Source organism: Leptonychotes weddellii, chromosome 11, assembly GCF_054177405.1.
Source record: "Leptonychotes weddellii isolate Sample4059 chromosome 11, ASM5417740v2, whole genome shotgun sequence".
Taxonomy (NCBI): domain Eukaryota; kingdom Metazoa; phylum Chordata; class Mammalia; order Carnivora; family Phocidae; genus Leptonychotes; species Leptonychotes weddellii.
Window position 1 is genome coordinate 91,223,386 of NC_138379.1, and position 25,932 is coordinate 91,249,317.

General features: G+C 41.7%; 1 protein-coding gene across 2 annotated transcripts in view; it reads left to right on the forward strand.

Annotated features, from left to right (window-relative positions):
- Nucleotides 1-25,932, forward strand: part of GUCY1A2 (guanylate cyclase 1 soluble subunit alpha 2) — a 291,335-nt gene that overhangs the window by 27,375 nt on the left and 238,028 nt on the right. The window contains exons 2-3 of one of the 2 annotated variants that reach the window (XM_031031602.2): nt 2,668-2,729; nt 11,812-11,933. In XM_031031602.2, the coding sequence (XP_030887462.2) occupies nt 2,668-2,729; nt 11,812-11,933 (184 nt within the window). Of the gene's footprint in view, nt 1-2,667; nt 2,730-11,811; nt 11,934-13,976; nt 14,124-25,932 lie in introns of those variants that run through there. The other variant, XM_081799558.1, reaches the window with a different exon arrangement.

Genomic DNA, 25,932 nt, shown 5'->3' on the forward strand with positions numbered 1-25,932 from the left:
TTTGATATTAAATCTTCTTTTCTAAAATCGTGTTTCTAAACTCCCTCTTTAAGGAAGGGACAGATACAGGTAAGAGGAATGGGATCTTGGCCTGAGGACCTGTTGAGTAGGGGACAGGTGTGGAGTTGCATTCTTAAAGAAGAGAAGGTCGGCATATCTTCAAAGCCCCCGTTTTTCCCACTAATACACTGACTTGCATCACTGGTGTATGTGAACACTAAGAAATGTACCCTACGACTCTCCAGGAAGGAGTCACCCCTGTGGAAGGCTTTGGCCCCCATGTGGGTCTTCACTTCATGCTATTTTATTCAGGTCAGAGAGACACTGAGATTTCATGAAGATGTCTCTCACTGATAAGAGCCATTAGTGAGCAGTCAGGGAAACTCTGGAGAGAATTCACTGAATCCACGGTGATAAGATGTTCTGGGGAGTCAGGTGTGTGTGGAAGTCAGCGTGACTTGCTGAGGAGGAGGAGACACTGCACTCAGCTTCCAGGCTCCTGGTTTAGACCCTCAGAACGTGCCCATTGGCTTCAGCAAGCCACAGGAAGTATGTAAATGCTTTCCCAAGTTGAAGCTTTGTTGGATATGCCCAGAGAATGTTTTCTTTTTAATGTATTTGGAAACTATAAATTTAACTCCTGCTGGGGAAGAAAAGTAATTGCTTCACAAAAGAAAAAAAGTCAGCTCTTTAAAAGGCTCCACTCCTTTTACAATCATGTGCTTTTTAATGACTGGGAAATTCCTGGTGCAGGAAAAAAAATGTCCTTATGTACAAATGAGGTCATTCTGGTCTTTACTGGCCCTGTGCACTCGAGTTCCTGCTTTCTGTTCCATGTTTTGTGACCAGAGGTTATTGGAAGGATAATCCCTCTGTGCATATTCACTGCTTTCAGGGCATGTTGCCAAAGAGAAAGTTATCTTAGCTCACCAACTGCCAAGCCAGCGCAAGAGGCCCCTATCCCAGGGGTACTGAGCTAGTGACTGATAACGACTTGGTTTGGGTTGGCCTCGCGTCCAGTTTTGTGAAAGCACGCTTTTCCTGTGCACTAGGCTTGCTGTGTCCGCTTCGTCCTCCTTAGATTTCTCAGCAGCTCCATTAGTTCTCGGTTCAGACATGATTTTTTTTCCTTAGGTACATTCTATTTACTTTGCTTTCATTCCATCCCGAAGAGCAGAGACATCTGTACCAGTTTGAAGCCTCCTGTTCATCTTTTTAACGTGATATAAATGAAAAACAGCTGTTGAAAGCATTCGCCCGGTACCTATTTCCTTGAACATTGGGAGGCTGTTTCCTCCTAAAATTAATTTCTGATTTGGTTTGGCTAAAGGGAAGCCTTAGATCTGCTCAGTGAAAGGGTAGCGTAGAATAGATTTCAGTGGATGCCCTTGATTTAATCGAAGTTCACTTTCCCCTGGCTTTAGAATAACCCTTTCTTGCCAAGATGGAGGCCGAAACTTGGAAGAGTATTGAGTAGGGAGGTTGCTAACTCTGTCCTGGATGTTTTCATAGAGAGGTGAATAGGGAAGGCATTCAAGGGAACCTGAACAACAACCTCTGCAGTCTTTTTTAAATTGTCTGTTTTAAGACAGTGACCTTTCTAGACCTCATCCAGGTTCGTGTGGTTAATCAGTGACAGCCCACGAGATTGCCAACTGCGGCCTCACATCTCGAGAACAGAGTGTCAGAGTCCTTAAATTCCCCTAAAATTCATCCATGGCTATAATGAATCAATCTTTTGATAAGCCTGTGATAGATTCTGCTCTGCCCGATTGACTCTGCATTTTTTTTTTTTTAAAGATTTTATTTATTTATTCATGAGAGACAGAGAGAGAGAGAGAGGTAGAGGGAGAAGCAGGCTCCCAAGGAGCAGGGAGCCCGATGCGGGACTTGATCCCAGGACCCTGGGATCATGACCTGAGCCGAAGGCAGACGCTTAACCATCTGAGCCACCCAGGCGCCCTGACTCTGCATTTTTATATTTAAAAAATTCACACTCTTGCCACTGAAAATTAAGTTCTTACCACGATTTCTTAATTAGATCTTTGTTCTGGGATCTTCACGGCTCCCTGGGTCAGAAACTCCAAGCTCAGGCTCTGTTGCCTAAGTAAGTCTAAGAAAAATGTCTTGATCTGGAATTAAGAAAGGCTATCTTTAACTGTTATGGAGAAGAGAGAATTCTGTTCGGTCAGGAATGACTTAGATATTTGCCACAGACCCCATTTCTTGCCCAGAGCACTTGTGGCCCCTCCACGAGGCTTTGGAACCCTTGCTTGGAATCTCTTGGGTCCTTGAAGAAGTCAGGTTTGACCTGGGCACGGCCCACGTTTCCTTCAGTACACCTCCCCTCCGTTGCCCCCAAGGCCTTGGTTTATTGTCGGCAGCCAGTGGATGTTTTATTGAACCTAAGACCCGGTATGAGAGAATTGGAAAAAATATGGCCAGGAGATGCTATCATACTTGAAACCGAGAAATTCTGGGTAATTGCTGAGTGCCTCGTATTAGTTCCTATGGGGAAAATACATGGCAAAATGTGTAATGGGTTAATATTGTAAAGCGAAAACGTGTATGAGATCAATCAGAAGGTACATAGCTGCCTCTGATACTCAGAATGGGAATGGCACTGATCTGCTGATAATATATTTTATTATTATTATTATTCTCCAGCCTCAGACGATACAGCAGACTCTCAAGAGGACCCTGCAGTATTACGAGCACCAAGTTATTGGGTAAGTAAAATGGATTTTGGTCATTATTTGGGGCAAATTAATTACTCAAACATAGCTGTTGAGCGTGTGGTTTTCTGCCACCTAGGTGGGTCTTATTTCACACTGGCTGTGCTCCCAGGGTGGGCTGGGGGCTCATCGGGACCCCTACAGTGATTTCCTTTGGCCTGTTTGTGTTTAATCCTTTTCAGTGAAATTCCCTTTTGGTATGGCCTTTCCTTTTTTTTTTTTCCCTTCTTGTGTTCTTACCCTCTTATTCCCATCCATTGAATCTGATGATTTTGCCCTGGGATTACGGTAAGGTTTAATGGTACCAACTGAGAGGCTTTAAATGGGATTTTAGAATTCTTTAGTAAACTTTACTCAAAGGCATTACAAGCCTAATGGTTCTCAGCGAGAGGCACTGGTTTAGTTAGAGTCACATGCTACCTAGTTTTCTTTCATCTTGCATTTCTTGACATCGTTGTGATACGGGGTAAAGTAAGAAGACAAGATGAAGAAACAGGAGCTCACGGCCTCACCAGCACGTAGAACTTTAAAGTAACTTCACCTGTTTTGCAAAGGATGACGATGATGGTAACAACTAATTGAGGATTAGATGCCATGGATAAATGAGGTCATTTCTTTTTTTTTTAATTAACATACAATGTTATTTGTTTCAGGGGTACAGGTCTGTGATTCATCAGTCTTACACAATTCACAGCGCTCACCATAGTACATACCCTCCCCAATGTCCATCACCCAGCCACCCCATCCCTCCCACCCCCCTCCACTCCAGCAACCCTCAGTTTGTTTCCTGAGGTTAAGAGTCTCTTATGGTTTGTCTCCCTCTCTGGTTTCATCTTGTTTCATTTTTCCCTCCCTTCCCCTTGATCCTCTGCCTTGTTTCTCAAATTCCACATATCAGTGAGATCATATGATAATTATCTTTCTCTGATTTACTTATTTCCCTTAGCATAATACCCTCTAGTTCCATCCACGTTGTCGCAAATGGAAAGATTTCATTTTTTCGATGACTGCATAATATTCTATTGTATATATATACCACATCTTTATCCATTCATCTGTTGATGGACATCTTGGCTCTTTCCATAGTTTGGCTATTGTGGACATTGCTGCTATAAACATTGGGGTGCACGTGCCCCTTCAGATCCCTACATTTGTATCTTTGGGGTAAATACCCAGTAGTGCAGTTGCTGGGTTGTAGGGTAGCTCTTAAATGAGGTCATTTCAATGAGCATATTCTGTACATAGAAAGCTCCAACTAAGTGTAAGGTATACTTTCGATTGGCTATGGGAGGAAGCAGTTGGAAATACAGAAGCCTAAATTCACTTTCTGATGCAATCTAGCTTAAAATAAAGGAATGAAACTCATGGACAGGAGAGGTGGTGCATATTTTAAATTCACATCGTTAATGTTCTGTATGCGCTACCGTTATTTATTTGTGTAAGATTGTAAGAACTTTTGAGGAGTTAAGATTCAAACCCTGATACGTCTTGAGGTGCTGTTGAGCATCATTTAACATTTGGGGCTAATAGTCAATGCCATGGGGATTAAGGATGCATTTTTGGTTATTGGGATATAGTGTGATTTTTTTTTAAACAAAAACAGAAGAAAAGAAAATGGTGGAAAAATAATCTCGGTACCTAGTACAATGCTGTATACCTTTAGTACTTGGTGATTATGTTAATTGTCATTTCAAAGGGAATTGCTTTGAAACGTTGTCACATCAATTCTCAAAAGTGCAGTACTAGGAAAAGCATATTATTTAAACTCATGAGATGGCTTTTAATTTGAGGCCATTTGTGATTTTAAATGGTTTCTCCTAATGGAGGTAAATGATGTCAAATTGATCTCTCCCCACATATTCTAAAATAAAACTTAATCACTCTCATTGGATCTGCTGCTTCCACAGTGTGGTATTCGGTTTGAATTTTAGTCAATATATTTAGAACAGTTTCCTGTGTGTGGTGAGCACTATGTATTTGTTTGCTTTTATGTTTATTATTATTATTTTTAATATTTTAAGACAATACCAGTAATCAAATGCAAAGCATTTCCTGGAATAGTGAATGCCCTCTCTGTTTTGAAATGAAATCATAACTGGTCCAAGTCTCATTTGCGAACCAAGCTATGTCTTCACGGCAAATTGGAATGGGAGTCTTAGAACTATGATCAGAAGAGGTAACTAAACTATATTATCATAATCAGCAGAAGATTATTTTTTCCATTAGTAACATGTGACATAGGAAAAGACATTAGGGCTTGAAGCCGAAAGAATTCTTGAGACGTCTTTGGTGCAAAAAGGTGGTTTTATTAAAGCACGGGGACAGGACCCGTGGGCAGAAGGAGCTGCACTGGGGTCGTGAGGAGTGGGCTAATTATATACTTTGAAGCTGGGAGGGGGTTAGGGAGAGCGTAAGTCTCTAAGGAATTTTGGAAGCAAGCTTTCCAGGACCTCGAGGGGACTAGCTGTTGTTAGGAAAAGGGCGTTTATTACTGTTTAATAAAACCTGAGTCATGAGACCCTTCAGATGTTTATCAGTGGGTCACATGCTTGGGAGATGATTGCCAACATGTAGCTTGGTGGGTAGAGTTAAAGGAAGTTTCCAAAGGAATTTTTATGTTAAGATAGACTTCCAGGATCCTGGGGGTTGGGCTAAGATTGTCTTTTGCCCTTAGCAAAGCATTGACATCTAAGCCACTGAGTCCCTAGAGGAATGTCACTCTGCTGGTTTCAAGGACTTGTCAATGGGCTGTAGATAGTAAGGACATTCAATAATTTCTTTTCTGCCTCTGTTTCCCACATCAAGATGGAGTTCTCTTCTATCTAAATTACTGCCTCAACTCTCCTGTTTGCTCTGTCTGTGTACACCAAGCCTGTGGTGATTCGTGGCCCAAAATAGTCTTTTCTAGTTCTGCTTCTTGCAGACACAGTGTAAAGAAAACGGTGCACGTGACTCGGATGATGAAGAGGTGTCTTGATGTCCGGCCGGTTCCAAAGAGAACTGTGAACACATTTTCACCTGGGTGTGGGCTGCTCACTGCCTTTAGTCATGTGCATGCTCATGAAGAGAAAACCAGCGGGTTAGCCGCAGGATTGTGATGTTTGCCTTTCGCGACTTTGTCTTCCCTTTTCCGCCTGTCCTGGCATCCCTGTCCACCTCCCTCTCTCTGCTGTTTCTCTTTATTACTGAAACAGGAGAGCATCTATTATGATGAGCACTTGAATTAAGTATCCACACCTGTGTGCAGTTCCTCTTGGGAAGACACAGGTAAGGCTCTTTATCTCTAACTGAAAAGGAATGTGTTCCTTCCAGTTAAAGGGATTTCAGGCAATTGATAAGAAGTGCTGAGTATTAGTTTACATAGTTCTGGGGGGCGGGGTGAGGATGGGACAGAGGTGGTTTTCCAAATCCCTAAAGCAGGGCTTTGCCTCAGGTTTGTCTTGAAGTAATTCAGCTTTTAGGTGCCTTAGGTTGTGAGGATGAATCAGGTTGGATAACAAGGAGTATGAGCTAGCCCTTCTTTTTTTTTTTTAATTTTTAAATTTTTTTATTTAAAAATTTATTTCTTATAAAACATTTATTTTAAAATTTTTTATTTTTTTTAAATAAAAACTTTAAATTCGTTAGCAGACAGTGTAATATTAGTTTCAGGTGTACAATACAGTGACAACACTCCCATACATCACCCGGTGCTCATCACCACAGGTGCGCTCCTTCATCCCCATCACCTGTTTCCCCCACCCACCTCCCCTCTGGTCACCATCAGTGTTTCCTCTGTAGTTAAGAGTCTGTTTCTTGGTTTGTCTCTCTCTCTTTCCTTTCAGCTCCCTTGTTTTGTGTCTTAAATTCCACATATGAGTGAAATCATATGGTATTTGTCTTCGACTGACTTATGTCCCTTAGCATGATATTCTCTAGCTCCATCCATGTCTAGAAGGGCACTAACCCTCCTGTTTTTAATTTCTTAAGTCAGCCTCTAATTACTGGCCTCCCAACCTCCCTTTTCTCTCCTTTAAAACTGCCCTTGGACCTGCTTTATTTACCAGAGCTTCAGGATTGTCTACTGCTCCTCGATGCATTCTCACACCAGTAGTTCATAGAAACTCTCTGAGGCTTTTTCGTCTCCACGATGTAGACTAGGATGCAGGGAGCAGCTGTTCAAAGGATCACGCAGATGGAGGACTGGGAGGGAGTAACCCGTGGAGCCTCTGTCAGGGAGGGAGACAGCCTCTCTGTGCCCCGGGAACTTTGTCTTTAAACATTTGTTCTGTTCCTCAACTTGTCCAATCTCTCATTCACGGATTTACTCATAGAGATCATTCAAGTTGTTTGCACTGTCACTGCGGCTTCTAGATCCAGACCCCGACCTAGTGTTGTGGCTTCTACCCCTGTCCCTCAACATGGCATGTCCACCACCGTAAAGTGGGTAAACAGATTAGATCATGCCACTTTCTCACGTCGGACTGCCGGTTCTCAGGTGTTAACATGCATTAGAACCACCTGCAGGCTTGTTACAACCCAGATGGCTGGACCCCCACCCCCAGGGCTTCTGACCCCATATATCCCGTGCTCGCAGAGAGTGGCGTTTCTAGCCGGTTCCCAGATAACCTTGCTGACTGATGCTGTGGGGCCAGGTATTACGCTGTGACATCCCTGCTTTCAACCATGTCATGACTTACTGTGATAGACCGAAATCTGAACTGTTCCTGTGATCTGCCTTCACTCACCTCTCTGTTATCCCCTCCACTTCCCCTTTCACTCCCTGCCTGCCCGGCCAGGCAGCTGTGGGTTTCCCAACTTCTGCTTAGCCTCAGGGTCTTGGCATATACCATTCCATTTTCCTGGAATGGTCCATCCCCATGTGTGCATGGGTTACTTTTTTTATACGTTCAGGTCTCTGTTTAAATGTCATTATCTTCAGAAAAATGTACTCTGGCCACCCAATCTAGAGAAACCCTCCTTCCCCTACTTCCATCTCCAACCCCGATCATTTTGTGTTCTATTCCTCTCTGCTATTACTTTTCGTAGTGCTTATCAGAGTTTGTTTTGTTGACTTATCGAAATGATTTACCTCTGTGTTCCTATGCCTTTGTAATTGCTTGGTTCATAGGAGGGGCTTACATGGTTTTTTTGGGGTGAGGGGGGAGTGAATAAATGAAAGAAATGCACCCTGGAGGTAAATACATGGAGGTATGTGTACAGTGGGTAGAAGAGTAGATTGTTCTTGGAAGGGGGTATAAAAGGAGGGCTCGAAATACTCTCCAGGATCCATTACATTTCTAATGCCAAGAGCCTTTCCTGTAGAGCATACATATTACTGATTTGCTTAATTTCTCATTTATGCTTAATGTTTTGCCGCTGTGTGTCAGATTGACTTCGTGGTAAGTTTCTTATATTTTTATTTTATTTATTTTCTTCTGTAAACTGCATGAGTGCACTCACCCAAACAGCGTCCTGGTCCTGTGGCATCGTCTTGCCTCGATGTAAAATGAGGTAAAGGGGCGCTGAGTGTACATCTTCGTGTACGTCTCTGTAACTCAGGCTTCTAGGGGATGGGCTCGCTTCCCAGACAGTGTGGCTTGGAAAGAACAGTGGGAAGCAAGAGGGGTAAGTGGGAGGCAGGCTGGGTTCACCTTCAGAATTCAAAGGCACCGGGATTGAGGGAAGTCTGGTTTATGAGGACTCTCTCCTCTGATGTCATTTTTGCCATTATGCTGTGTCCCTGTGCATCTTTGTCCTGTGGTTTACAGCCGAGGGCTGGGAAAACGTGCCTTGGGAGTAGACCTACCACAGGGCAGATTTACTAGATTTAAAGTCAGATTCTGCTTTTGAATGGTTTAGGGCACATGCCCTAACCTCCGCGAGCCTCCGTTTTCTCATTTTTAAGATGGTAGTAATAGCAGGGTTGGTTGGGCTGACGTTAAATGAAATGATAATGATAACCTCAGGTCACAGAATCATGTAAAGTACTACAGTGCTTAGTACACAAAAGTCCTCAATGTGTTCACTGAATTATTATTATTGCCACTCTTAGTCTCTGACTCTTCCGTACCACACTGTTGGATTGTCTTCCCCTTTGCCCTCCCTCTGCATTATTGCCCTGTGATCCTTGAGTCTGTAGAAGTTTGGAATCCTTTGTTTACCATCAGGAGCTAAACATGCTCCGTTCGTCTTCTAGCTGCAGCTTCTTGTCATAGTTTGGATTTTTTTTTTCCTTCATCTAAATTTCTGCGTCTAGAATGCCTCACCAGCCACTCTCACACGTGTTTATACCGCGAGACTCCCTCCCTGTCCGGAGCTCCCGAGGATGGATTGGGATTAGGACAGTGCAGACAAAGCAGAGATATCTTTAAAACTATGACTGGAAAACACATGATAATCCGGCTTCCTGGGATGTAATGTTCAATCATTTTATATTTTAAAAACTGAAGTATGAAGAAATAGGTGTTCAGAATCATGCCACTCATTTTGTCCTTTTTTTTTTTTTCAAGCATAAGCATCATTATGCTCATCACAGGTGGGCCTGCTGCCAACCTCCTATTAGTTTGGGACAACATTTCCTATAGTCATCTAAAATTAAATTCTGTTATTCCAATTATCACTGTGGGCCCCGTGTTTGTTTTGTACACAGCCAACCTTCTGTTCTTTTTTCCTTTGCACAATTGAATAGGGATTAAGCTACAATAATTTCCATAGAACACGAGAAGTGGGTGAACCCTGATTATTCTGGAAACAAACTCGAATGCTGTTTTATGGTCATGACCAGATTGTGTAGCTCTACAGTATTTTATCTAGAAAGTGATCTAGCTTCTTTTTCATATATTTACAGAGAATATCTATCTGAATGAATGAAAACAAGGTTAGGTAAAAGCTATTATTGATTGATCACTCTTTTTGAGGCAATGTACTGGGCACTTCACATTTTATTTTTTCTGTAATCCTGATCATCTGTTTCATAAGATCATTGTATAAAGCTCATTTTTCAGATAAGGAAATTGAAGCTATGAGAAAAAATAATTTGTGGTCATTCCAGTTAAAATGAGGGAGCCTGATTTTACAATAACCCTGTATTTGTCTGTTTTTAATGACTGCCTTTCCCATTCCACCTTTTATTGAGTGATTCCTGCATTCTGGAAACCGTATTGAGCATTTTGCCAACCTGGTTTACTGGGGTCTGATCTCGGTGAGATGTGAAAACACGAGGCTGTGTTATTTTTTTTCTCTTCAGTCATTTCAAACATGTGAGGATGGGTCCCCTTTGATGCTAGCTCGGGAAGATTGCCCTGATTTCTGGGAATTTCCAGGGAGTATGAAGTCCACTTCAGCTGAGTTCACACCTTCAATCCCATATCCAATCTCACCCTTACACCCCTCTCTGCCTGTGTCAGGCCTTAGCCTGAGGGACTGGGAATGCAGTGTAGAGGGGGTATCCTGTGGTTTCTCACTGCTGCGGTCCAGGCTGCCCCTTTCTGGGTTCCTCTCTCTTCTGATGTATCAGGCAGGAATGAAATGGAAAATGGCAGAAACCCTTTTTAATTCACTGATGTTTGTGACAGCCCTTTCTTGGCTGTGATGCCGTCAGTCAGGTACATGTACTGCCTGGACTGCATCAGATGGCCCTACTCCTGGCTCTGAGGACTGTACTCCACAGTCTGGCCGGTGGGATCCCTCTCCTGCTGGCAGCCTCTAGATGGGGAAGGTAGTCAGCGGGGACAACGAAAGCACCCCTCTCTTTCCTCGTATCTCCCTCACCCATGGGAAACACCTGTTGTTTGCCAAATGGAGGTATGGTAGGCTGCTTCTGTTGGCTTCTCTTTCTTTTCCCCATTAGTAACTCTTTCTGGAACCTTCTCCCTCCACTCAGGAATTAGGCTACCTCGGCAAGCGTTCATGGTGGGATGCGATACCCAGCCCCCAATCTCAGTCAGGGTGGACCCTCTTTCCCCAGCTGGGCTTCTGCAGAAAACTTGTCCTTTCTCTTTTTCTTGGAGGAGAGGGGAGGAATAATAACTGCACTATCTTCCTAGGCCAGTTCCTTGCTCTTCTAAGGATTGCCTTTCTTTCTTTTCTTTTTTTTTTTTTTTAAAGATTTCGTTTATTTATTTGACAGAGAGAGAGACAGCGAGAGAGGGAACACAAGCAGGGGGAGTGGGAGAGGGAGAAGCACGCTTCCCGCCGAGCAGGGAGCCTGACGTGGGGCTCGATCCCGGGACCCTGGGATCATGACCTGAGCTGAAGGCAGTCGTTTTAACCAACTGAGCCACCCAGGTGCCCCTAAAGATTGCCTTTCAAATTTGTTTCATTGCTTTGCTTCTCAATGGCAGTGACTCGAGTCCTTTCTTAAGTTCTGGCGGGAACGGCTACTCTTGGGGAACGTGGGAGCCTTAGGTCCCTGTTTGTCTTCAGCGTTGGTGCCTTGGCTCCAATCCAGAGGCGACTGGAGAAGTTCCAGGCAACACCTGATGACATGGGCATTTCGTCATTCTGTCCTCGCAAGAACGTGGGGCGGGGGAGGATCTCCATTTTATGAGGGAGGCTGGTTAGACCCACAGTGATGAGGTCCCTTGCCCCAAGTCTCACAGATAGACAATGGTAAGACCCTATTCAAGTTCTGTCAGACTCCAAATGCTTCCTCAGCGAATTTGTCATCCGTGCATCATGTTGCTATTCCCTTGACTGTGCGAGAGGTTAAGACGTGTTTACTTCTAACACTGTGCCCATGCACCAAGTAAGAACTGTGAGTTACGCTTTTTGCTCGGCGTCTTCCTTACAGGAACAGATTACCCCCTGCGGTGAAATGGAAACACTCGTGCAGACTGCTGGATCTTCTGGCTCTCCTCCTCTGTGTTTTTCACCCAGAGCTTCCTTATTAAGGCCGGCCTCCAGTTCCTGGTCCGCACCGTGAATGCTGATGTTAGTGGTGGCTTATGCCGGAAGCGGTGTCTAAAAGCTGCAGTTTCTTTAAAATGCAATTTCACCGGGGGCACAGACGGCGTGCGCTTGTGTGTACGCATACAAGTGCATTCGCAGATGGTTTAAAAATGGTCTCCGTATGCTAATTTTGTTTTCTTCTTAGTTACAGGGATGCAGAAAGGAATTTCCACAATATCTCCAACAGATGCTCCTATGCAGACCATTCCAACAAAGAGGAAATTGAAGACGTCTCAGGAATTCTTCAGTGCGCTGCTAATGTACTCGGTATATTAACTATATATTAATATGGGTGAGAGAGGATGAGGGGAAGGTGGAAAGTAAGGTATAAGCATTTCATTTTCTACTAATGGGAGGTTTAGAGGTGAAGGCAAAGGAAGATGAAGACCTTGTCTTCAAGTGATTTGATTTCGACACTCCTGGAGATGTTTAAGTGCAAATTACATGCCTGCCATTTACTTCGAGGTTGAAAAACATAGTAATAAGAATACTCACATTCCAGGGAAACCTGGAATTGGTATGTTGGTATTAGCCTCCTGTGATCCATATTTTTCTGGCTCTTAACCTCGACTGAAGTTGGGGGTCTTCCTCTCCGAGCCCATGATTTCTAATATCTTATTATTTCTAATATTATTATCACTCTGTTACTTGTGAGAGGCCGTGGTTGGAGCGGAAGGGTGGCTCTCACGTCCTCCTAGTGGACTCAACAACTCAGAGACAGTGAGGCAGGTCATCTACTGAGATCTTTGTCCCTGCGTGTGCGTGTGTCCATGTTGAAGATCCTAGTGTTCATGACAGCAGGACTGTTGCTGGATGCTCCCAACAGGGCTAAGAGGTGATGTTATAAGCTGTACTGAATCATGCTGCCTTAAGGCACCGTGAGTGAGCTGTGCTATCTTACTATCTGATGTTCTTGGTGTGTGATAGCTACGTTTTATTATATGCAAAGTAGATACCATTGCAGGGGTATTTTTTGCCCTAATGTCTTACATGGGTTTTTAGTTTAAAAAAAGAAGAAAAAGCTTTTTCAATTTTTGGGGGAATCCTCCCTTTTCCTTATTACTCAGACAGAACTGTGGAATGTTGGTGGGGAACAACAAGTCTTAGTGAACGACTCTGTGTAGAACTCAGAATCCCCTTTCCCTCAGGGTCTGATGATGAAGACCCGGCAAACTTGTTTGCCTGATTTTTCTTCTCCCCCTTAGAGTAAGTGGTCTCTTGGGAGACCTCGGGGTCCCTCCTACAAACAGATTCCAGGTGACCTCAAACCATGAGTCTAGGTTTTGCTAGTCCTAGTCCAGGTTTTTCTAAACATACCTGACTCCCAGAGGTAGATCTGGCTTTTACATTGGAGTCTTGATGACATCTACCCAGTGATAACATTTTCATCCTGGGCAAACAAAATATTCTATTAAGAACTTGGACCTTTTGTGAGGGGTGGTTTGTCTATAACATAAGCAAGGGAGTGATGGACAGTGAAAAGGAAGCCCAAGGATTTATTTACCTTAGTCTTACTACGACTGCAGGGATGTCCTGCTACCCCAGTAAACTTAATTATTGCAGAAGAGGAGGGATGAAAATAACTGGGGGCTGGGGTTTGGCATTACCCAAGAGCTTTTTAGTTTTTTTATTTTCAAAAATTGTCCATCAGTTAAAAAAAAAAAAAAAAGGTTGCCAACTTCGTCAAGTAAGGATAATTTGTTAAAGTGATCATGTTTTAATGCCACCATTTTATAAAAGAAGGGACATTTTAACTCTCTCCAAAATAGGAAGGCCTAACCTCCAATAAAAGATGGGCATTTAAATGGAATGAATTTAGATTGATGACGAAAAAGAAAAAAACCCAGCTCCATCACTGACATTTATTGCTCTTGAGACATGGTGGGCTAAGATGATGCCCCATGAAGGGATGCATGAGAATCTTGGCAAAGGGATGTATACTATTTTTAAAAGTGGCTCTTGACTTACTCAGTTTGTAAATATTTCACAAGGAGGCCCTTCACACCTCCTTGCCTTATGCTCCCCACCTTGCCAATGAGAGGGGGTGGGAAGTGTTCACGATAAATCTATGAGGATGCTAAAGGCATCTGCCCTGGCTTGCACATGGGTGTGCCCCGAGTCCCACAAACTCTAGGTCCGACCGTTGGGGGCGGTAACCACCAGGGGACGCTGTTGACCAAGCACAGCTTCGGTGCCTGTGGGGTTCCCGCAGTCGTGAGCGAGAAGAGCCTCAAGCAGTACTACCTGATGCTATTAGGGAAAGAGTGGTTTTAATAGACAAGAGAGATTAGATTTTTATTTATTTATTAGAGAACGAGAGAGAACATGAGCCAGAGGGAGAAGCAGACTCCCCGCTGAGCAGGGAGCCCGATGCGGGGCTCAATCCTGGGACTCCAGGATCATGACCTGAGCTGAGGCAGATGCTTAACCAGCTGAGCCACCCAGGCGCCCTGAGAGGTTAGATTTTATTTTCCCTTTAGTACTAATGGGTTGTTCTTAAAATGTAAAAAGCATAATCTTGTAAAACTTAAATTTCTGAAGAATAAAACCAAATGTCTGCACTCTGTTGACCAGAGACTGGCATGGATCCCACAGGCAATGAGGTGCCTGAGTGTTACCTTTTCTCTTTTGAGTTCTGTCTTTTCATGACTCTTGCAATATAGACTGCCCAGGACAAAGGTAACAGCTTTACTGGTCAGAGCCAATGAAAGCTTTGTTTTCAACAAGTCACTGAACTATGATTGATCTCGGCTTGCTCAGATTTCCTCTTGTTAAGTGACATTTAAATTCTCCTGTGCAATCATTTATGAGAATGCAAGAATCAATCAACTCCATGAACAGAAGAGCAGGACATGAGAGAGGAAGCCATCGTTTGAGTGAGGGAGTTTGGCCTGGGAATAGAGAGTCTCAGCCAGGGTCAGAGAATCCTTCTAGGTGGGTACAGAGGATGATTTCCCAACCATATGATTTACATTCATTGCCTTTGGGGAGCATGGTTAGAAGATGGATGTCTTGGGATGGGGGAATACATACATCTCTCGTCTTCATAACAAGGAGGTTGTGGTAGACACGAGAAATGTGTGTGTTCGTTCACTCATCTGTATGCTACTTACACTTCACTTACTATCCAGAAAGATTGAAAGTCCTTAGGTCAGAAAATAGGACTAGCAAAGCAAATTTTTCTTCTTTCAAAATGATCATATCTATCAGCTTAGTGTGTATTCCTCTAGAGGCTGGCTTTTTAGGTTGCAGAGAGTGGGAGAAATCTTGCTGCAGAAAACCAGCTTGGCCTCTGCCCTGTATTTGCTCTGTGGCTTCCTCCCTAGGACTCCCTGGAAACATGTGCATCATGGAGTGGTTCATGCCCCTGCTATAGTAACGGGACAGAATCGTTTCCCAATCAACATTTTGCCATTTATTTCTCTCTCTCTCTCTCTCTCTTTTTTTTTTTTTGGCTTAGAAACTGGTTGTTGCTATTTTTTTGCCTCATCATTTACAAATTAGGGATATTAAGTACAGACTGCTCAGAGTCCTGTATTTGCCTCATTTTGGCTGGTGCTCTGGACGTCCCTGTGGTAATGCGGGACTATACTCCAAAGAGGCTTTTAAACTCTGGGAAAGGCCATACAGAGAAATATAGCTGTGAACTCTGCCCTCCCTGCTGGAGGCTTTCTGTGTGAAATTTACTGCTTTATTTGGAATATATCTTCTGCTCACCAAAATGATCTAATTTTAGTTGCCTGAAAAATTATGGCTTTTCCAGTCGTAATCTGCAAAGCCCATTTTTAGCTCCAATTAAAAGTTGTAAAATGTATTTATATCCTTAGGTGTGACATTGAGTATTTTCTTGGATATCGAAATGCTTGAATGGTACAAAGGAGTATCTATGAGAAAGCGTTAAAGGATCAATATCGTGATCCGTGTTTGTTGCTAAAGTGTTAGCACCTGGCCCTGTGGCTTAGGTGATACTGGGGGACAGAGATGGAGGAGGGAGAGTTAAGGGAGAAGGACAGTAAATTGCATAGCTTCCTTACATAATGCAATGCCAAATAAATGAAGGTTTTGGCTATTTCAGTTATTTGTTTTCTTCTGGCTTTTTCTTATCAACCCAGGCAGAGTCTAGGACATACGGGATAAGCCTGACAACAGAAGGATGGATACCAAACTACTTTCATGCGCTCAATTGTTTCCTTGCAACAAAGTAATCCTCTCTGTTCAGTAGGGCATCAATGATGTGTCTCCCTAAATAGGCAAGGTGAAAAGGCCTTAATCAACTCAGCAGTGCCTTCCCCAGCCTCCTTTTAGCCTTGGAGATAGAAAAAAAAAAGATGTTAACGTGGCCTTAAGTTTGGTCCTATACTCTGGTGGGGCTGTTTCAGTCCTGGCCAGTTTGCCTTCTGTTGAAGGGGTTGTGGGTGTGGCATTTGGAGAGTGTCTGGTGCTGTAGGACGGAGGAGATGGTGTAGGAAAAAGGTCCTTGCACAGTAGGATAGAAATCAGAACTGAGTGCTCTGGGTAATTCACTTACTGGGGAATGGAGAGCAATGGGGTTGCTGTTTGAGTAACAGCATTTATTTAGCAAGTATTCACAAAGTATAGTTGTCTGCTACTTTTGCTAAGTGCATTTTCTCTCCAAATACTCACAAGAACATGAACGGTGAAAGAATATTCATCCAACCTTTCTCTCTTTTAAAGGTCCTCTGGGAGAGTAGGGCTTTATTGTCTCCAAAGAAACCTTAGCACGTCTTAAGTCAGAATAGGGACTGATGTCATGGGGATATTTGTTGGGAAAGTGCTAATGAGGAGGATGGAGGATCTGGCCTTTGGGGTTAGACCTCACGGCCTCTTGCTGGCATCAGGGACTCTGAAATGCTCTGAATGCAGAACTCTCTATCACGTGCCGCCCATTCCAGAATCATTAGCGGTTATAGAGCTTTTTGGTTTTTATAAGCAATAATTTGTTGTTTATAGGTTAACTTGTATGTGCTTTTTGGTTTATATTATGATTTGGAATGTGCATTTAGCAGCCTTCTAAATGACCATAAAACTGTGAAGGATTAGTTAGCCTTACTTAGGGTTACGATTACCTTGGGGGTTTTCTTGGAATAACTCCTACACATACTCCAATTCACTAAACAATTACACGATTAATGTATTTAGAGTCTTGGAGAACGAGATGGTGCGATAACCACCTCACATTTTCATTGATGAATTAAGATCAATAGCAACAGATACATTCTACTAATATAATTCTTGTTACTGTAACTTGGTGACTGATAATTTTTCTCTTTTACTGAAAGTAAATCATGTCAGTATGTTTATGAAATGGATTAGAGTTAAGGTGTTTGGAGGAGACTTGATTTATTAATTGATTTAATAATGGTATTATAGCATGCTAGTGGTTCAGAGTAAAAATGAGCCAGACTATTTGGGTTGAATTTGCAGCTTAGCTACTTAGTGGCTGTAATGGATTGGAACAAGTTGCTTAATCTTTCCCATACTTTACATTTCTCATTTTGTAAGATGGTTATAACATAACATCTTACCTCCTACAGTTGTTAGGAAGACGAAATTTAATTTATATAAAGTACTTAAGGCAGCCCGAGAACTAACAAATGCTACACAAGTGTTTGCTGTTAGTATTGGATATTCACAGAATAAAGTTTGCATCAGCCCTGGGAGGTCCATGTTGCTCACTTTTGTGGGTGAGGAAGTGGATATTTTGTGATGTTAAATTGTTAGGTTTCCTTGTCAGCCATGAGGAGGCCCAGAGGGAGGATTTAAACCCAGGTCAGTCTGATTGCAAACCTCTTGTTCTTTCCAGTGGTTTATGCAGCCTTCCAGAGTCGTCGGACCGAGACTGCACTTTCTATCACTTCTCTCTTGCTAATTGCACAAGTCTTTCTGGGTCCGTGAACTGTGCATATTTTACTTAGGTCATTACTGTTCAAACGTGTACCTGGGATATTTGCTTGTATGTGACGAGTAGTATCCAAAACTTTTCTCATTGGTACTGAGGAGAGGGCAGTTTTTTCATAATTTGGATCTTTTTCAGTTTAGAAATAGTATTTTCCTTTAGATTTCACGTGTTGACATGCAAATGAGGGGTGATGTGTTTGTCCTTATGACACAAACAGGGTTTCGGTTATGCTGTTGTAAACAGTATGCCAGTTCTGTTGGCTGAGATTTCAAGCTGATCTTGGTATTTAGGTGGCTTAATATGTTAGACCTCACTGGTGGGGTACAAAGCCTCTAAAAGGTTGTATTTCTTACGCCATTTTTTTTTAATGGCTGTTGCCTATTAAAGTTTAGGAACACTGTCACAGTATCTCATTAGGAAAGTTGTTACAGTATCTTATTTAATAACATGAATTAATAAGAATTTAATTCCTAATCAAGGTCTTGAGGAGCAGGTCCATGTAAATTGGAACGAACTTCTGTTTTCTGCTCTCTGCTCGCATACTTGACCCGAAGTGATTAGATAGGGCAGGTAGGTCTGAGAAGGAATGAGACTGCTCGGGGCGCTGGGGGGGACCCACACTGGCTCCAATATGTGTAAAATTAATAAAAATGGAAACTTCACTTGTGCAGATCAGTTTTAGAAGATGGAAGTGTGTTGAACAGAGATGTGAAGTGCTTTCTCTCCTCCCATAATCTTTTTTATTTTAGGAGCATTTTCTTCTGAATCTATGACCAGCCTTTTCCCATTGGTCCTGCTGGATTTCTCCACACTTAGCTTCTACTCCTTACTAGAAAATCATGACCGTCATTTTTGTTCCTTTTTTTTTTTTTGGTCTTCTTTGTTTATCTCTGTTGCATTGTCTCCCTGCCACTACCAACTTTGTCTGGAACTTTGCATGGGAGGGGAACTTCTCACATCCTAAATTCCTCAGACTGTTGTTCTCTTTGCTGAATTTTTTAGTAGGTGGTTTTTGTTTTCCTTTTCCCTTTAAATTTTTAAAAAATTTCAGTATAGTTTTAGATTTATAGAAAAGTTGTGAAGATAGTTTATAAAGTTCTCATATATCCCATATTCCTTTCTTCTATTATTGATACCTTACATTACGATGGTACTTTGGTCCCAGTTAATGAATCCAGTATTCCTACACTATTACTGACTAAATTCCATGCTTTATTCAGATATCCTTGGTTTTTTTTTTTTTTTTTACCTGTTTTCTGTTCCAGGATCCCACTCAAGATTCTGTATTACACTTACTTGTCATATCTCCTTAGACTCCTCTTGTCTGGGACACTTGCTCAGATTTTCCTTGTTTTTGATGATCTTGATGGTTTTGAGGAGTACTGGTCAAGTCTTGGAGTTGTCTGCTCTGTGCTTTGACGTGTGTGTGTGTGTGTGTGTGTGTTGAACGTTTTCTCACTTTCTAGCACTATAAGATGCTCCAGGCTCATCTTGTGTATTTTCTGCTCCAGCCCTGGAATCAGCTGCTTATCCAAGGAGTCCTGGTTCCTTTTATTGGAGAATCGGTGTTAGAAACCAAAATCTGGGTGCTAGGAGTACTATTGCTATTGGGGTATTCTTGTTTCCAAGCCCTCTCAGCTGACAGAGCAGAGAAATATGTATATGTATAAAACTCACGTATATATGCCTACCAGTAAATATTTCTGTATGTGTTCCTCTGTATCTATCTTATGCTAAATGTGTGTCCGTAGTGATCCAACCATAGGGATCCTTCTAATCTTTTCCCCTTGCTTGTCTGTAACCTCTACTATACCGGTGACAAACTTGGCTCTCGTTAGCCATCCCATCAGTCTACTTAATAGTTGGATTGCAGTGTGCATGTAGAGTTGTTTCAGACTTGTTAATATGTAGGCCCATGGGAAAAGATTTTATCAACCAGAGTATAGGGTTAATGTCCATTTTTGGGATATGAAGTTACGTATGGAGTTCCAGAGACTCCACTCATTTCCAGTGTTACTTAGGTCAGTGCCTTTCTCCTCTACCACCTCCAGTGAGGTGTTTTTCATACATGTATAATACAGTAACATTCTTTTATCACATCCTTAATTCTGTCCCATGATTCTATGTATCCTAAAATATATATAAATTTATATAGCAACATATAACATAGAAATGTATTTATATAAATATTTATATAAATATAAAATATATATATTTAATTTGCATACATTAAGGTTTATTTTTTGTGTTGGAAAATTCTGAGTATTGATAAATGCATAGTGTCCTGTATCTACCATTACAGTATCATATGGAATTCTTGAACTGTCCTAAAAAAAAAAAATCCTCTGTGCTTCACCCATTCAACCCTGCCCTCCTCTTTGCATCAAACTCCTGGCAAATACGGATCTGTTTGTCTCTCTGTAGTTTTCTTTTTCAGAATGTCCTATAAATATTTAACCTTTTTACATCGGCTTTTTCTTTTTTTTGCTTAGCAGTAGGCATTTAGGATTAATACACAACTTTGTGTGGCTTGATAGTCGATTCCTTTTTGATCTCTGAATAGTATTTCATCATACATATACACCACAGTTGGCTTATCCATTCATCTTTTGAAGACAGCTTGGTGGCTTCTGTTTTTGGCCATTATGAATAAACCTGCTGTAAACATTCAACTGCGTTTTTATGTAGACTGAAGTTTTCAAATTCATTAGGTCAATATCCAAGAGTATGATTGCTACACTTTATTAGCTTTGTAAGAAACTACTAAGATGTCTTCCAAAGTGGCTGCCATTTATTGCTCATCCTATCCAGAAATTGGTATTGCCAGGTTTTGTTTTGTTTTAAAATTATATAATCCTAATTGATGTGCCTTTTCCCTTGAAATTTTAATAAACAAGGCCTGCTGTCTTACAATTTGAACATATACAAAGGAGAGTTAAGAGTTTTGTTTTCCTGTTTTGTCATCCATTTTCAAGATCTTGTGACTGAATGGACACACTGCTTGAAAAATTTGGGTATAAATTTAAGTGACATCACTTGTAATCCTATTTGTTGGAAGTGTTAAAAGTTGGAGATGCCCACAAACAGTCTTAACATCTTTTGTGCCCCCAGCCCCCAGAGGACTGTAGTTTGAATTCCTTTCAACACTATCCGTGGCCAGTGAGTAATTCACTTAACTAAACCCCCTATTCCTCAGGTCATTCTCACAAGCACGTTTCTCAAATCTCTTAAACAATCTCCTATTACTCTTCTCAGGAGATAGTACACTTGCATTTAATATCTGCAACATTCCTAACATGGGAACAAGTTTGGTGTGAATTAGAGCAGAAGAAATGGACGCGCAGATAGGTCAGGCTGCTCGCAGAGGGTCACCCTGTTGGCGCGTGGGAGGGCAGCAAGATTGTGAGGCTCCCATGTGAGAGTCTGTGGCATTGTTGACGGACCCCTCCACTGCCTATGTCAGAAAAGAGTAATGGCCATTTTTGCTTTTCCTCTGAGTTAGAAAGAAGCTTATTCTTTCCTTACTGTGTGAGAAAGAGGAGTGTGAGCCCAGAGCATTGCCTATGTCAGACTCGGAGCCCATTTTTGTTGCCATCCTTGGACCCATTTCACAGTGATTTGGCACAGTTCCTTTTTTAATCTAAATACTGTGTTTGGAGCCTTTTCACTCAAATGAACACACCACCTCCCCTTCTGCCTTCACTTTTTCCTTTTTATGTGATGACTTTTATTCATCAGATTAATCATTTCTACCTGGAGGTCTACTTTTTTTTTTTTAATTTAGTACCTTATGTTCTGTTTTCATTGCGCTCTGCTACAATACATTTTAATATGCCGTTTAATATCCTGAAAATTAATGAAAATTAAGATTAGAGTTAAATTCAAACATCCTAGGTTCTGTAGGTAAGTTGTCATTCTTATTGCCTTGAGTTCAGATCTTGCATCCATTTTAAATGTTCTTGACAGTATTTCTATGAGCTATTTAAATTAATTTGGTGAGTAGAGTTTTATGAGTCACAATAAAAATGTTACTCAAATTAAAGCTTTTTATGTATGGTACATTCCTTTTATTATCTCACTGTTAGTCTATTTTAAAAAGCGGAAGTATTAGTCTCTCTTGATTTGTTTTTCGTGAGCCTGCTCAAAGATGCCCATATGTTTTATTTTTGATGTGGGGATCTAGGGAGGATTCTGGATCATGGAGGATTTTTATAGGTACTTTAGAGTCCTTTTTGCCTATTTCTGTTCCCCCTAATGATAGGTCAAGTGCTATGAGATCCATTTCCAATGTAGCATTATTGAGCCCCAAATTCCAGTTTCTGGCCTATCCTGTTTTTTCCCTATATTTCGACCAACTCTGGTCTTAGCTCTGAAATGAGAAATGGTAATTTCCCCGAGTGGAGAGAGAAGATGTAGACCTGGAAATACTAGCCCCCTGTGATATAAATGAATTTTACTTAGCCCTTGTGGGCAGCATGGACACTGCTGGCCACCAGCTCTACCATCCAGATCTGGCTGGGGTAGGTCCTTGGGGGAGGAATGGCTGGGGACTGGAGGATTGGGCTGCACTTAACCACGTTGAACATGGGAGTCAGAAGAACCACAGTGGTGAGTCGCAATCACGGATGGTACAGCGAGGGTAGAGCGTTACTTGAGGTAAGGGAAGTGAGTGACAGATGCAAAAAGAAACCCACAGAGCCCTAATAGCAGTCAGCTGAAGAAAAAGCAGACGTGATGTTCATAAGCAAGGGCGCTGAGGTAATTCCTGACTCCTACACACTGGCCAAGATTGAACATTGTCCAGAGCTAATGAGGAAAAAAAGGGGAAAAGCCAAATCTGAAAGTACCTATTTTTATTTTAACATTTACGAATTTATGGTTTTGTCTTTGCTAGGGAGATGTGTTTTGCATTATTGATTTGAATCCTAATCCCAGAAGTAATTATTTCTACTCCAGAGTCTAAAACAGTGAATTCCGCTAGTGGGTACAGTAGGATCATCTGGAGACATTAACTAAAAACAACAAAAACAAAAAACCAAAAACACAACAAAGAAACCAGCCTGTGGACACTATATACTCTGTAAATACCAGATACTCTGATTCATCTAGGATGGGGACCAGGCATTTGTATGTTTAAAAATAAGCTCCCCAGAGAGTTCTGGTGTGCGGGCATGTCTTGATCCTTTAATTCCAAGGCTAACCCTGCTCTTGGGCAAGTGTGCTTATTAGGACACTTCGTTGAATTCATAGGGAATTTGATACCCAGTTAATTTCTGCTAGCCGAGGTTCTAGAATCTGGGTTTCTCTTTCTGTCTTCTTTCTGAGAGTGGTTGCTGCCTTGTACACCACTTGGTTCTTTTCACTTATTCTATTTCTCTTCAGGACTTTCAATTCTGCTTCTGAACAGGAACAGGGGCCCTGCTTCCATTCTCTATCCTTTGTCTTCCAGATAAAGGTTTAATGCCTCCTACTAGATGCTCTCTGCTCCAGTAAAGCTTGCTTTCTTTTTTCCCTTTCTTTATCTCTTTGCTAGATCTCTCTGATGCTGAGGACTGCTGGCTTCCACTGCCTCGTTTTGTATCATACATTGATGATACCATGTTCCCCCCCCCCTCAATTGTTCTGTCTCTGCATCAATGGGCATATGAGTTAAGGGTCACTTCTCCCTCTCTTCATCCTACATCATGAGCTTTGCAAAGACGCGTGGTAGGTTGTTCATCCAGTGTCAGATATTGTAGGTTTGGTAAAATGCTGGCTTTAGTAACCTTTTCCTCCCCCATCATACTAGCACCAGAAATCCTAATAATCACCAGAGGACAGAGTTGGCCTAGGGGGAGATAAAGTGGGCAGGAGAATGAGTTTGCAGCTGCAGTGGGAAGCAGAAGTTTATTCTTGTCTGCAAGCTTTCATAGAGCAGAGTCACTGTAGGATCTTTTCAAAGGAGAGACCAGGAGGGATTTCAGCCCCAGAACAAGCAGAGCAGTGACAAATGATCCTGATTCTTAGGAGTTACTGTGCCGAGTGACTGGTGCCCAGAAACATTTTGACTAAAGATACCCCTGATTGCCATCAATTTTCGACTTTTAATTCTGTTGCTCCTGAGTCTGTACTTCCTGCGATGTCTGCCACCTTTTACTTCTCTGTGCACATCTGGTACTTCACATTGTTCTTCATTTATCTGTTTGTGTGTTTGTGTTCACACCCTCTCTTCATTATTCTGATTCTTGGTCCTACATATTAACCAAAAGGAACAGTGCAAACCTGCCAAGCATTTAAAAATTGGCTTCTCTTAATTTGTCATTATTTTCTGCTTTCGTGTCCTATTTAAGCTTATTGTTTTAGATGGCAAATTAATCAGGAGACTAACTTGTTGCAAATCTGTAAAAGTTGTTTAAGGTTCTCCATGATCATTGGGATTTGAGCTGGGCTACACTGTATTGTTGTTGAACTACAGGGAAATGTTTACTAATCCAGAGATGTCTATATAACATTGTAGGGAATGTTTGTCTTATGCAAGAGTTTACAAGTATTTTGTTGCATTAATGCGAATATTTAGGTACCGTTCTAGGTGCTGGTGATCAAGGAGGAAAAGTGGGGAGACAGACTGCAGAAACACACAAATAACAAAGACAGCACCTTCAGAGTGATATGTGCTGTGAAGAGAAATAAGACCATCGGATGTACAAGAGGGTGGGAAGAGTTTAAATAATTATGTTCATAATAATTTTTAATTCATTTAAATAATTATAATGGAATTTCTATGTGACTAGAGTGTTTCAATGGTACTTCTGGATTCAAAGTTTCAGGAATGAACCTTTTTTTTTTTTTTTTTAATCCTTTGCCCTAAGGTTCAGGAGGTTGATGAAAGTTCAGGTTTCTCCACTAATGTCTCAGTAGCCATCACCTCCAGAAGGAGGTGGTGATGCTGTGTCCTAGTATTTTGGGCAGGAAATGGTCCCAGCAGGTGTTACGATCCCGCAGATCCTTGATGGGTACTCTCTATGTACCAGGTCTGTGCTGCTTCTAGAGATCAGACTGTGAGTAAGGCAAACGTAATCTCTGCTTGCCTGGCACCGTCCGTCTTAGGAAGCTCATGGCAAGACCAGGTGATGTGAGGAATAGAACTTCTCTGCTCAGTGAGCAGAATGGAAAGCTGCTTGTGTTTGGCTGTTGGAAGACAGCCATTCCAGGAGAAGTGAGAACATCACCCCCCAAATAGGCTGAGAAATTTGGGATTCAAAACTCTTGTGTGGTAATAGGGAGAACCCCATTAGAAAAAAAAAAAAAACATAAATCGAATGCATCCTTAGGCTTTATCCTACTCATTCTTGTTCTGTCTCTACATACACATGTATACATATACACACTAGAGTAGATCTGTAGACACATGTAGACACACATACATACATTATACAGTGCTTTACCATTTATAAAAACTTCATATATATTATTTTGTATTTTGTTAAACTTTAAACTCTATAGTTGGCTAGTATCATTCCATTTTACAGATGAAATCATTAAAGCCCACATTGTAAGTAACTTACCCATGATCACTTAGCTAATAAATGATTGAGGTTTGATTTGAATATAGCTTTTGTAACTATAGAAAAAGAAATCTAGTTCTTCTTACCATGTCACATTTTTGTTTCTGAAAAGAGTAATTTTAACACCTCTCCTATTTAAAAGAACCATCCCTGTTTCTTTTCTTTTTTTTTTATTAAAAGATTTTATTTATTTATTAGAGCGTGCACGCACAAGCAGGGGGTGCGGCAGGCAGAGGCAGAGGAAGAAGCAGGCTCCCTGCAGAGCGGGGAGCCTGATGTGGGCCTCGATCCCAGGACCCTGGGATCATGACCTGAGCTGAAGACAGTCACTTAACCAACTGAGCCACCCAGACACCCTATCCCTGTTTCTTAAAAAGAGCAAAAATGAAAAAACAAAACAAAATGTGTGTGTGCACATGCACGTATTACCATAAACTGCCGTATAGTGCTCTATATTACTTCGGCCAACTTTTTGAACTAAAAGACGTCTTACAAATAGCCTTTGTTAATGATGATTCTGGCTATAGAAGTATTTTCCTATTGAGAGAAAAATAAACAGGGATCTAGAGAGAGCAAGGGTTTTGAATTGCTAAAAATGGGAGGAATCCAGCTTATCCTTCTACCTGAGCACATTTCATGGTGTACTTCCTTATCATCTACACGTCTTTCTCTTCACCTGGATTGTGGGTACCTGGTGCTTAGGTGCTGTGTTTAATCCTTTGTAACCACCCCAACAAGCCAGGGGGCCTGGAAGGGTAGGTGTCTGAGAAATATTGTTTGAAGGACAAAGACTGAGGAACTC